Source organism: Salmo salar, chromosome 08, assembly GCF_965601325.2.
Source record: "Salmo salar chromosome 08, fSalSal1, whole genome shotgun sequence".
Lineage (NCBI taxonomy): Eukaryota > Metazoa > Chordata > Actinopteri > Salmoniformes > Salmonidae > Salmo > Salmo salar.
The window spans coordinates 7562479-7576243 of NC_138298.1; the positions used below are offsets into that span (position 1 = coordinate 7562479).

The 13765-nt window shown below is 40.5% G+C and overlaps 1 protein-coding gene across 2 annotated transcripts; it reads right to left on the minus strand.

Moving 5' to 3' along the window:
- Nucleotides 1-20: 20 nt before the first annotated feature.
- Nucleotides 21-8198, minus strand: LOC106609899 (syntaxin-3). 2 transcript variants are annotated; one of them, XM_045722683.2, is made up of 10 exons: nt 7698-8198; nt 6945-7019; nt 6723-6822; nt 6478-6552; nt 6177-6247; nt 5900-6008; nt 5328-5401; nt 2825-2959; nt 2590-2700; nt 21-1970 (listed from the first exon to the last, which is right to left on the minus strand). In XM_045722683.2, exons 1-10 carry the CDS (start codon nt 7725-7727, stop codon nt 1893-1895), a joined length of 858 nt encoding a protein of 285 aa, XP_045578639.1. In that variant the 5' UTR covers nt 7728-8198; the 3' UTR covers nt 21-1892. The 2 variants fall into 2 exon arrangements, with proteins under 2 accessions (XP_045578639.1, XP_014064422.1); XM_014208947.3 differs by having other exon boundaries at nt 21-1321; nt 7698-8197.
- Nucleotides 8199-13765: the final 5567 nt, after the last annotated feature.

The following is a 13765-nucleotide window of genomic DNA, read 5'->3' on the forward strand; positions in this document are numbered from 1 at the left end:
AAAAACACTTGCCAAAGGGCGAATCTTTTTTTCTTTTATTCTTTGTCAACAGACGGAAAAGGCTACAAAAACTGAAATCTGACCTTACATTTTGATCAGATAACATTTTCCATATAAATGTCTACAAAATCACTACAAACGTATGCGACTGAAGACACAAACACATATATTGGCTATTCACTTGATACTGCTTGCTTGCTCACATCACAACAAAAATACTATCTTATCTATTATTAGATAGGCTAGAGCAATGACTTATATAAATAAACCCTGGACTGTTGATGCTATGTACTGGCCAATGAAATGCTTTGAAGCCACCGGTCGGCCATATTGGCATTCCCTTGAATGCCAATATGGCGCAGTCCTCCATAGGAATTAATGGAATTCTACAGTATTTCAAGGACAAATTACATGTATTTAAGTTTTTTTTTTGTTGTAGTGGTGACAGTAACATTAGTACTCTCCCCATTTAAAAAAAATGTTTAGCTAACATAATATAATTTAAAAGTATGCATTAAAGTGTATTTAATATAATAAATGTGTCAAAAACGAATGTAGACATTAACAAATCCATTTCTATAGCTTCCAAAATATTTTTAAAGCTTGAGGAGGATTACCAAGATGGCTGCACGGTGGCTTCAATACAGCGCCCCCTGACAGTCATCCAGGGTTTATACACATCATTTCTAGAGAGAGTGCATGTGACAGTTTGACACAGGCATGCCCCCTGGTGGTACATGCATCGCCACACATGTAGGACAAAAATGAAATGCGTGGGTGCAATATTATGCAATAACTTCAACACACAATAATACAATAACAACATAAAAACATGCCATTTTGGGGTCATTTTGATTACTAGCTGTCAGTAGGGCAGTGAGAAATGGTATAGTTTTTTTAATCATCATTTTATCGTCATATTATTTTGTTTACCAATATCTTTAGGTTACTTGACATGATTACACAGTGTTAACGTTCACCTGTCTTCGCCTAGATTATTAAGGAAGCACACTACCAAAGCTAATTGACACAAATCGTTGAAGTGGGAAAAGGAGGAGGGGAAGCATGCCTGAAAAGAAGAACGAGAGAGAGGGAAAAGAGGGAGAGAGAGTGTGTGTGTGTGAGAGAAAAAAATGGAAGGAAAGAGAGAGAGAAGACGAAAGAAGACGAAAGACAATGTAGGGTGGAAGGCCTTTAGCCGGACTGAAGTGTATCTCCTCTGAGTAGCGCTGTATGTAACTCTTGACAGACAGTGTCCACTGTTGATCCATCCACCCAGGTTAGACTGGAGGTAATCTGGAACACTCCTCTACAACTTCACCTGAGGCCAGAGTCACAAGTGATTATCACGTTGAGGCCAATAATGCAGCCTAAGTCTACATCCCAAATGGCACCCTATTCCCTATGTACCACAAAGGGAATAGGGTGCCATGTGGGACAAAGACTAAGAATAACCTGGATCTAACGTTATCTAATATGGTCCCGTATTCATAAAGCATCTCAGAGTAGGAGTGCTGATCTAGGATCCTGCCCCGGTTGTCCATGTAAATCTTATTCATTGTGATCTAAAAGGTTCAACTGATCCCAGAGCTGCACTCATACTTTGAAAGGCTTTATAAATACAGGCCCTGATCACACTTGGAAATCTTTTACACACATCTGCATCCTTTTAGCCTGAGTGCCAGCCTGTTTGTGCTATCATGCCAACTCCTTGTCACTCATCGTCATGCCACACGTTTGGCTTGACAGGGAAGGGAATGGAGTTTGCAAGAGTACAAACAGATTTGTGACCAGGCTAACATCCTTCTGCATCAATACATGATTTAAAAGTGTACGTTTGGAGTTTTGAACACATCTCAGTTTTACAACCAGTTTTACCCGGACGGTATTTCCTATTTGATAAAGCTGTAGAGGAAGGACCCTCCGATGACACAGAGAATGACACAGCAACACATGATCATCATCTGCTTCTAAAGGGCGGAAGGCAGAACAAAACAGTCAAAGAAATACAGAGGATGCGAGAGAGGAAGAGGACACAGAGGAGGAAGTGGAGGAGGAAGAAATATAAAGAAACAATGAAGGGAAGGGAGAGAAGAAACAGAAGGAGAAAAAGCTCAGAAAAACGAAAGGGAAAATTGACCTGAGCATAGAGAGAAAACATAACCCAAGATAAATATTTTGAGACTAAATGTGGCATTGCAGGTTCTGAAGTTTTAAGTGAAACTTTGCATCAGGGAGAATGCTGAACCCCCTGTAGCAAGACAGTAGATTTAGGGTGCATCCCAAATGGCACCCTTTTCCGGTACAGTGCAGTACTTTCCTGTATAGTGCAGTACTTTCCTGTATAGTGCAGTACTTTCAAAAGCAATGCACTATAAAGGTAATAGGGTGCCATTTGGGACGAAACCAATGTATCCCTTCTCTTGTATGAACCAAGGTGATAGGTAATAGGTCTAGGGTCCGGACTGAAGTGGACCTATAAACAGGACATTTCAGCCGTAGAAATAGAATCACCTATAATGGCATCATCGACCTGAATGGGGACGGCCATTCTACTCATTCTAATTCTATTGTTTCAGCCCCACTCACCCTACGGGCCTCCTGCTGAAATTTGGCTGCTTTCTTGGTGTCGGCAACCGCCCGCTCTACGAAGCCCACCGATTGGTCCATGTTGCTCTCAATCTTGTCAATCATGCCGCCCTTTGAAGGGGGTGGGCGGAGCGGAATGTTGTGAGAGGCACACACAAACAGCGGTCAAAAGCAGTGTACTATGTAGGGAATAGTGTGCCATTTGGGATGCAATATAAAATGTGTGAAGGGTTACCTGGTTCTCCACCAGCATAGCAATGTCCACGAACATGTCATGAAGCTCTTTGATGCTGCTCTCCAGCCTCACAATGTCTTTGTGCCGTGCCTCAATCTCATTCAACGCCTGCTTCGATATGCCCGACTCCATGATCTACAAAACACATAGGAGAGGATATACACAGCGGTTTAACATACACACATAGGAGAGGATATACACCGCGGTTTAACATACACACATAGGAGAAGATATACACAACGGTTTAACACCCACACATAGGAGAAGATATACACAACGGTTTAACATACACACATAGGAGAAGATATACACAACGGTTTAACACCCACACATAGGAGAAGATATACACAACGGTTTAACATACACACATAGGAGAAGATATACACAACGGTTTAACACCCACACATAGGAGAAGATATACACAACGGTTTAACATACACACATAGGAGAAGATATACACAACGGTTTAACACCCACACATAGGAGAAGATATACACAACGGTTTAACATACACACATAGGAGAAGATATACACAACGGTTTAACATACACACATAGGAGAAGATATACGTACACAACGGTTTAACATACACACATAGGAGAAGATATACACAACGGTTTAACACCCACACATAGGAGAAGATATACACAACGGTTTAACACCCACACATAGGAGAAGATTTACACAACAGTTTAACATACACACATAGGAGAAGATATACACAATGGTTTAACATACACACATAGGAGAAGATATACACAATGGTTTAACATACACACATAGGAGAGGATATACACAACGGTTTAACTTCTTTGGAATCTGGGGGCAGTATTGAGTAGCTTGGATGAATAAGGTGCCCAGAGTAAACTGCCTGCTACTCAGGCCCAGAAGCTAGGATATGCATATCATTAGTATAATTGGATAGAAAACACTCTGAAGTTTCTAAAACTGTTTGAATGATGTCTGTGAGTATAACAGAACTCATATGGCAGGCAAAGATCTGAGAAAAATCCAACCAGGAGGTGGGAAATCTGAGGTTTGTAGTTTTTCAAGTGATTGCCTATCCAATATACAGTGTCTGTGGGGTCATATTGCACTTCCTAAGGCTTCCACTAGATGTCAACAGTCTTTAGAACGTTGTTTCAGGCTTCTACTGTGAATGGGGAGAGAGTAAGAGCTATTGGAATCAGGTGTCTGGAAAAATGGCATGAGCTCAGTCATGCGCGCGGTCGTGAGAGCGAGCTGAGTTCCTTTTCATTTCTGAAGACAAAGGAATTGTCCGGTTGGAATATTATTGAAGATTTATGATAAAAACATCCTAAAGATTGATTCTATACATTGTTTGACATGTTTCTACAAACTGTAATGCAATTTTTTGGACTTTTCGCCTGGACTTAGTGCATGCGCCTTGGAATAGTGAATTGAACGCGCGAACAAAAAGGAGGTATTTGGACATAAATATGGACTTTATCGAAACAAAACAAACATTTATTGTGGAACTGGGATTCCTGGGAGTGCATTCCGATGAAGATCATCAAAGGTAAGTGAATATTTATAATGCTATTTCTGACTTTTGTTGACTCCACAACATGGCGGGTATCTGTATGGCTTGTTTTGGTGTCTGAGCGCTGTACTCAGATTATCGCATGGTGTGCTTTTGCCGTAAAGCTTTTTTGAAATCTGACACAGCGGTTGCATTAAGGAGAAGTGTATCTTTAATTCTATGTAAAACACTTGTATCTTATATCAACGTTTATGATGAGTATTTCTGTAAATTGATGTGGCTCCCTGCAAAATCAGTGGATGTTTTAGAGGCAAACATTACTGAACATAACGCGCCAATGTAAATTGAGATTTTTGGATATAAATATTAACTTTATCGAACAAAACATACATGTATTGTGTAACATGAAGTCCTATGAGTGCCATCTGATGAAGATCATCAAAGGTTAGTGATTAATTTTATCTCTATTTCTGCTTTTTGTGACTCCTCTCTACCTGGAAAATGGCTGTATGTTTTTTTGTGACTAGGTGCTGACCTAACATAATCATATGGTGCGCTTTCACCGTAAAGCCTTTATGAAATCAGACACTGTGGCTGGATTAACAAGAAGTTAAGCTTTAATATGGTGTATTTTTGAGGAATTTGAATTATGAGATTTTTGTTGTTTTGAATTTTGCGCCCTGCAATTTCACTGGCTGTTGTTGAGGTGGGACGCTAGCGTCCCACTGATACCAGAGAGGTTTTAACACACACTCGCAAGCATGCAAGAACACACCTACACTCACAAGCATTCTCACTTGTACACACACACACACACACACTCACAAGTATTCTCGCTTGCACACACACACTCACAAGCTTTCTCGCTTGTATACACACATACTCACAAGCTTTCTCGCTTGTACACACACACACACACACACACACACACACACATTCACAAGCATTCTCACTTGGACACATGCACACATACGCACGCACGCACATACACAGAATTACCCCTGCGGTGAAGACGGCTGCGTTCCCGCCTTCCAACATCTCCTCCAGCTCCTCGTCGGTTGTTGTTTTTCCAGCTGTGGAATGGAGAGTTCACAGAAAAGGGTTAATAACACGTATGACAGGGTTAATAACATGTTTGAAAGGCTTAATAACAAGTTAATAACATATAACAGGCCCTTAATGCTGGCATAGAATATACTAATACATGCCATCAAAAGCAGATCTGGGTTTCAAATACTTAAAAAAATACTTCAAATACTTCATCTGTGTCTGTTTGCTCTTGCCTGGCTTAATAAACCAGAAAAGAAAAGTAACAAAACTGCAACCCTGCCCAACTCCAGGCAGATTCAAGCAAACACTCAAAGTATTTGAAAGGATTTTCCAAGTATTTGAACTGGTAAAGAGCCCTGTATTGGCTTGAGTCTGTCTGGGATAGGTTGAAACATGCACTCCTGTCTACGACTTAATGCAACTTGGGCTGGATTTCTTCCTGACAATTGATTGTCCAGGAACAAAAACCCTGGCCCTAGTTATACCAGGTATCTTGTCTCTACGACTGGCATCAGACTCACTGATCTCCAGCTGCCGGGCGATGCGGCCTTTGCTCTTGTCTCTAAAGTCCGTCTGAGCCTCGTTGTACTTGGTCATCACCTCCACAAACTTCTTGGCCAGGATGGCATGCTGGGAAAAGGTGGAGATGGGTAAAGAGGTTGTTATGATAACCAGTGGGAATGAAAACCAAGTCTCCAACCTCGGTCTCCAACAGGAAAAACGATGGGGACATGATTGACGTACAAACCGATAGGGTTAAGGGTTTGGTTGAGGTTAGTTTGTTTTTTAAAAGGTTACCTGGGACTTCCGAATCCTCATGTCTGCTGACGACCGTTCCTCAGTGTTTGTCTCAAGTTGCTTCTCGATACCTGCCAGGGATGGAACGTGCAACCGTTACCATGACTACGGACAACAACAACAACAATAACTACTATGGTATTGCCATCCATGGCATTCAAAAACACATTATCTTGACAGGGAAACTACATTTATACAATTTGATGACTGTTGTGTTGGTCGTCAGAATACGGTTGGTCGTCAGAAAGACTGTGGGTAAGATATGGTGCGTTTAATATTTAAAGGGGCAGGAAGGACTTACTCTTTAGTTTGTTGCGAGCGGTGCCGGCTGCTTTCTTGATGTCGTTGGTGACTGCCTCCAAATCATCTTGCGTCTCTGGTGAACACAGAGAAAGAGAGAAAAAAAGAGAGGTTGTAAACATAGAAGTATCAACAAGCCACAAAGGATGAACAATATGGAATGGAAAGAAAGGGAAATAAAGTGGGTGAGATAACAAAGAGATGACGAGAGAGAGAGAGAGAGAGGGATTGAATGATGATGTTTACTCTGCTCTGACGTTGGGGCGGAGAGGATGGTAGAGTACAGCTTCTTTGCTTGCGTCACACTCTCATCTATCTTATCGATGCTACTGCGAATCTCCTCAATCTGAGACAGAGACAGGCAATGATGACACACTGGTGAGTACACAACACACACGCACACAAACAAACACACACAGTATGGTGAACGCACACACACACACACATCAGGAGTATGGTCAGAAATACCTGGGCGAAGAAGTCATCCATAAAGGCTTTGTTCTCCACTGGAACCTCCACATCGTCCTCAGCCACATCACTTTTCTGTTGACACACACACAGCCAGCAGAGTTGTTGTGGTGGTGCGTTTGTGGTGAGATAATCACACTCACGGGCTTTTTAGCGGTTCTTACGTCAGTGAAACAATGTGATTTGAATATATAAAGTAATTTTTTTAAACCAGACACAATAAGGCTTGCGGTGCACACAAGCTACAATGAATAGCCTACATCGATGACCTTGAGACCTTGGAAAAGGTGCAGGAAATTAGGAGAAATCAGCCTTTCATATTTCCTTAATCAACCCTTCTGGTCCCCTCTCTCTACCCACCCACCTCCATTTGTAACGCACCACCAATAAACAAGTGTACAGCATAAATATCATCACACCCCAATTAGGCCTACCTACTTCCAAGAATAACTTCATACTGTAATATTTATTAGCCCAATGTTCAACTACACTATTTCTGCTTTTCTAGGCCTGAAAATGGAATCAAACAGTTGATCGAACGTTGTGGTCAAACCGCTCATCCGCAACCAACCGCATCTAGTGCGCAAAAAGAAAACGAGTAATTCAGATACTTCCCCAAAAACGAAACAAGTAAATCAGATACGTCCCCCATCCCTATTATATCATTCTATATGATTAGCAACGGTTCTATGTTAAGCTAATAGCAAGCAAGGCCACGAAACATGAACAAGTGTATAAAAAGACTAAGCTTACCGCCTTCAACTGTTCCAATCGGTCCTTCATCTTCAAAACTGTTGTCACTCACAATCTCTAAACTATCAAAAAGAGATATTCTAATCTACAACCACTAATTAAACGGGTACCAAATTAGACCATTACAATTTATTAGCCTACTGATTAATCCAGTGATTTGGCCGAAAATAAGTTTCGAAGTTAGTTGTAAAAAGATTTAGTAGGCTAAATGGTCATTAGCATATGGTAATCAAATAAAAAAAGAACAATCGTTTTTTTTCTTCAGAAAATGTCTGTTCAATATGGCTGCAGCAGTGTTTCCAACCTGTAGTTTTACTAAGCCTATCCTCTCAAGGAGGATTAGAGCAACAGTTGTGTAGAGGGAGATTAATCTCTCTCTTTCTGATCAATAGCATGCGTAAAAACGCATGCAAAGTAAATATCATGCATGCTCTCTGTTTTGGGCACACTACTCAAACAGGGCACCGAATGGAAAGGTAATAGGTTAAATTCTAAATCTGTAAAGTCAACCCAGTGGGTTGTCCATCTATCTATAAGACGAGGCTGTGTTGTTATGTAGTGACCCCTTGTCCCCATCGACTTGCTAAATAAGGCCAAGTCAACAAAAGAAAGTCATGCAATGATTATTGATTAATGAAGATATTTTTTTATTCCATTTTTATTTGCTAGTCAAAAAATGCATGTTTCATAGTACAAACAAGTGAAGCCATATTTTATTAACACCATTCCCCTTGAAAATAGATTAGGTTACACTGTTTTCTGACAATAGGCCTAGATAGGATTCTCAAATGCAGTGGTGTAAAGTACTACTTAAGTCGTTTTTTGGGGTATCTGTACTTTACTTTATTATTTATATTTTTGACAACTTACTTTTTCTCCACTACATTCCTAAAGAAAATAAAGTACTTTTTACCCCTTTCATTTTACCTCACACCCAAAAATACTCTTTACATTTTGAATGTTTAGTAGGACAGGAAAATGGTCTAATTCATGCACTTATCAAGAGAACATCCCTGGTCATCCCGATACTACCTCTGATCTGGCAGACTCACTAAACACAAATGTTGAAATGTTGAACTGTGACCATGGCTATCCTTAAATAAAAAAAAACAAGAAAATCATGTTGTCTGGTTTGCTTAATATAAGACATTATAAATTATTTATACTTTTACTTTTGATACTTAAGTACATTTAAAACCAAATACTTCTAGACTTTTACTCAAGTAGATTTTTTAACTGGGTGACTTTCACTTTTACTTGAGTCATTTTCTTTTAAAGTATCTTTACTTTTACTCAAGTATGAAAATTGGGTCCTTTTTCCACCACTGCTCAAATGCAATGTGTTTAGAAGTTTCTAATACAATCAGTTGTTTCATTAAATCTGAAACTGACTGTGATGGTGAGAACTTTTAGCTGACAAAGGCTTAGTCTTTGAGCAGTGGGTTTTCTCTAACATTTTACAGGGTCCTGGTGTCATGATGTCTGAGAAAGCTATAACGCAAAATGTATCTGACAGGTAGTATATACTGCTATACTGCTCATCTGTCATCTACTTTAAATGATAAACCTCCCACTCCCTTTTTCCACCGTCCCCTCTTCTTCTTCTCCTCCATTCGTTTCCTCTCTTTCCTCAGGTTTCAAGGCACACAGAAAGTAATTGATTTGGCTGCACGACTTATCATTCCATCCCCCTTGGACTGAGATGTAGATAAAATAAAAAGTTAGTTTTATTCATTATTTGTCCCTTTTTGAGCTACATAAGTAGCTAAGTAGCCTTGTCCAAGCCATAATGGCATGAGCCTATCTACTCTTTCTGTACCATGAGGCTTTTGATGTATCGTTTAATACAAGTGCTCCCCCGGACACTAGTCTATCACAGGGCCTTACTCCCAATACTTCACTTTAATGCTGAGTGCCAAGCAGAGAGGAATCTGGCCCCTTTTGGTATGACTTGACCTGGGATCAAACCCCCAACCTTCCAAGTTCAGGATAGTCACTCTAACCACATGGCCGCTGGGTTATATAATACAAAACTTGTGAGATCTGTCATACTTCAAATCTAAAACCTCCCACTCCTTTTTCCACAATATTTAACACAATTCTGAATACATCAGCATACTGAATTTGGTGCAGCTGGTAGCTTAGCGGTTAAAAGCGTTGGTTCAAAACCCAGAGCTGACTAAGTGAAAAATATGTTGATGTGCCATTGAGCAAGGCACTTAACCCTAATTGCTCCTGTAAGTCGCTCTGGATAAAAGCGTCTGCTAAATGACTAAAATGTCAAATGTAATTTCAAAACATTTATGTCCCCTCTTCCCCTTGCCCCCTACTCCCTGCCTTCCATCCCTCACCCCCTCCCTCCCCTCCCATTATCCCTGCCTTCTCTTGCTTCCTCTGCCAGATCATTTCCATGCACTGTCCGTCACCGGATGGCTGCCTGGGGTTCTGAAGCCAGGAAAAGTAGTCCATGGGGGACCCATCAGTCCAGTGGTAGTGGTGAGGCTATGAGAGAGAGAGAAAGAGATAGATTGTCAAGGTATGCGTGAAGGGCTGTAGGAAGTCAGGCGCAGGAGAGCAGATATTTGGTAGCAAAACGGAGCCTTTTATTTGGTGAACCAAAAGCACACGGCACAAATGAACACGAAATACAAATACGGGTTGAACATAACCCAGCGCAACCAGCCTAATGTGCGCATACATAAAAACAGATAAACAATACCACACAAAGACATGGGGGAAACAGAGGGTTAAATACACAACACATACTGAGGGAAATGAGAACCAGGTGTGTGGGAAAACGAGACAAAACAAATGAAAAATGGATCGGCGATGGCTAGAAGACCGGCGACGTCGACCGCCGAACACCGCCCGAACAAGGAGAGGCATCGACTTCGGCAGAAGTCGTGACATAGATAGAGAGAGAAAGACAGAGAAATACAGAGAGACAGACTGACCGAGAGAGACAGAGAGAGAGAGAGAGAGACAGACAGAGAGAGAGAGAGAGAGAGAGAGAGAGAGAGAGAAAGCGACAGAGATCAAGCATAAGGACAGAAGGAGTTGGGGGGCATGAACACTGTTGTCCACCTGGTTTTTATCATGATGATGAAATTGAATGGTGAACACTATGGGGTGGTTTCCTGGATACAGATTAAGCCTAGTCCTGGACTAAAAAGCAGACTCAATAAATAATCTCAATCAATAATAATTGTACAGCATGCTGCTTTGAGAGTTAGTTATGGTGGTAATTTTGGTAATAAGGCATATCATGTAGAGATACAGAGGTACACTACAGTATGTCTACCTTTAACGAAAAGAGCCCTTGGTCTCAATGGGACTCTCTTGCCTAAATAAAGGTTAATTAACTGAGGGAACATGGGTCTGTAGACTAAAACCTTAGAGAAGTCTGAATTTACCTCAGCGGATGTAAAGTCCAATTCTTCCTTGAAATGCTTAACACATTTGGACCCCAGTTTATACCAGGTAGAATGGCCAGGACATGGGAGAAAGGCCTTGACCTTCCCAGAGACCCACTTAGGTTGTAAAAGAACAAGGGGAGAACAAGGGAGAGATTAAAAGGACGGATATGAGAGAGAGGCTCCGTCCTTATACTCTCAGTGTAACACTTTGGGCTTCGTGGGTGTGGAGTCAGGCGCAGGAAGCAGGAAAATGTTTGGTACAATATGTAATTTAATAAATACTGAAAACCGAGGAAATATGTCCAAACACAACAGGGCGAAACAATAACCCCGAAGTCCAAAATACATGTACCACAAAACATACAAAGTGACGACACGTAACAAGCCCGCACACAGAACAGGTGGAGAGGCGGGCTTAAATAATAAAACTAATTACTAATGGGAAACAGGTGTAACTCATAAAGACATAACTAACAGAAAAACGAAAAAGGGATCGATGGCAGCTAGTAGGCCGGTGACGACGACCGCCGATCGCCACCCGAACAGGGAGAGGAACCGCCCTCGGCAGTAGTCGTGACACTCAGGGCTCCCACCCACATGAAAAAATACTACAGTTTACAATATAATATTACAGTACTTGCTATAGAATCCCATAGTAAACTGTAGAATTGTCACGTCCTGACCAGTAAAAGGGGTTATTTGTCATTGTAGTTTGGTCAGGGCGTGGCAGGGGGTGTTTGTTTTGTGTGGTTCGGTGTTTTTGGTTTATGTTCTATATTTTCTATTTCTATGTGTATATCTAGTTTTCTATTTCTATGTGTATATCTAGTTTTCTATTTCTATGTTGGGGTTTTGGCAATGACCTCCAATTAGAGGCAGCTGGTTGTCGTTGTCTCTAATTGGAGGCCATATTTAGTTGGGTTTGTTTTCATTTGTGTTTTGTGGGTAGTTATTTTCCTGTATAGCCTGTGTTGCCTTACGGAACTGTTTTCGTCGTTTGTTTATTTTGTTTAAGTGTTTTCTTTAATAAATGAAGAAGATGAGCACTACCCGCTGCGCCTTGGTCCAATCCATACGACGCCCATGACAAGAATACTATACTACACACTGTTGTATCCCTCGAGCATGTGTAGTACTTACTATAGAATGTTGTAGAATACTATAGTAAATACTACAGTATTATCCTCACAAAAAATACATTGTAGTAAATAGTACAGTAATTTCCGCAAAAACACTCCAGTCTGCAAAAACACTACACTTTTTTAAAATTCTAGTAAATACTACAGTATCTTATTTGCATATACCTTGCCCATTCCCCTTACCCATATCGCCATTTCTTCCACCCATAAGTGAGAAACCTACATGCCAAGTATATACCAAATATTGTGTTCCCTTCAGGTTACAGAAAAGAGCAGAAGCGCTGGGGTCTGTCTTAGACCCCAGTCTTGCCTACAAGTTATGGAAAATTAGCTCTTAGTCTTTCTCCAGTAGGTTTCCTGAATGAGAAAGCCTCAACTTCTATGTCAAAGAAAATAAAACAAAAACAACACTAAATACTACAGTATACTACAATCCACAAAAACACTACATTAATTACTATAGTATATACATTTACATTTTAGTAATTTAGCAGACACTCTTATCCAGCGACTTAGAGGAGCAATTAGGGTTAAGTGCCCAATTGACTGTAAATACTACAGTAAATAAAACATTATACTACAATAAATCTCAGCAAATATACTAAAAAGATTACTATAGTATTTATATGTATGCTATAGCATATATTTTCTTATGTGAGCAGACACAGAACTTTACATGGCTATTCTAATTTGAGCATGCTTTTCAGTCCAGGATGAGACTTATTCTGGGTCAGGGTAACCGGCCCTCAATAAATATCTTCTATTGAGAGAATCTACATCAGTCACTGTGGTGTTGAGATGATGAGGGAAGGCTACTGTACCGGTGGACTTTAGGCCATTGAGCACCATGGCAGACGCCCCGAGTAGCATCATGGCCAGAATGGGTAGGACCTTCATCATGGGATCTTCACTTCTCTTCAGCTGTAGGGAAAAGAGCAAAGTTATTATATATATTTTATAAAGGAAACTGGGAGTTCTGATCTGTGGAGACACGCAACCAGACTCTGGCACACTCAGAGACAAATGGGAAAGAGGTGCTTTTTCTCATTACAGAATCAAATATTTGGGTTTTACCTTGGTGTATGTAAATGTCAACGTCTTTTTCCTCTATTCTTGCTTCTCGATGCTTCAGATGCTCTCTTTCACTCAGCTCTGCTTCCTTATATACAGTTGAAGTCGGAAGTTTACATACACCTTAGCCACATTACATTTAAACTCAGTTTTTCACAATTCCTGACATTTAATCTTGGTAAAAAAAACGTCTTAGGTCAGTTAGGATCACCACTTTATTTTAAGAATGTGAAATGTCACAATAATAGTACAGAGAATGATTTATTTCAGCTTTTATTTCTTTCATCACATTCCCAGTGTGTCAGAAGTTTACATACACTCAATTAGTATTTGGTAGCATTGCCTTTAAATTGTTTAACTTGGGTCAAACATTTCAGGTAGCCTTCCACAAGCTTCCCACCATCAGTTGGGTGAATTTTGGCCCATTCCTCCTGACAGAGCT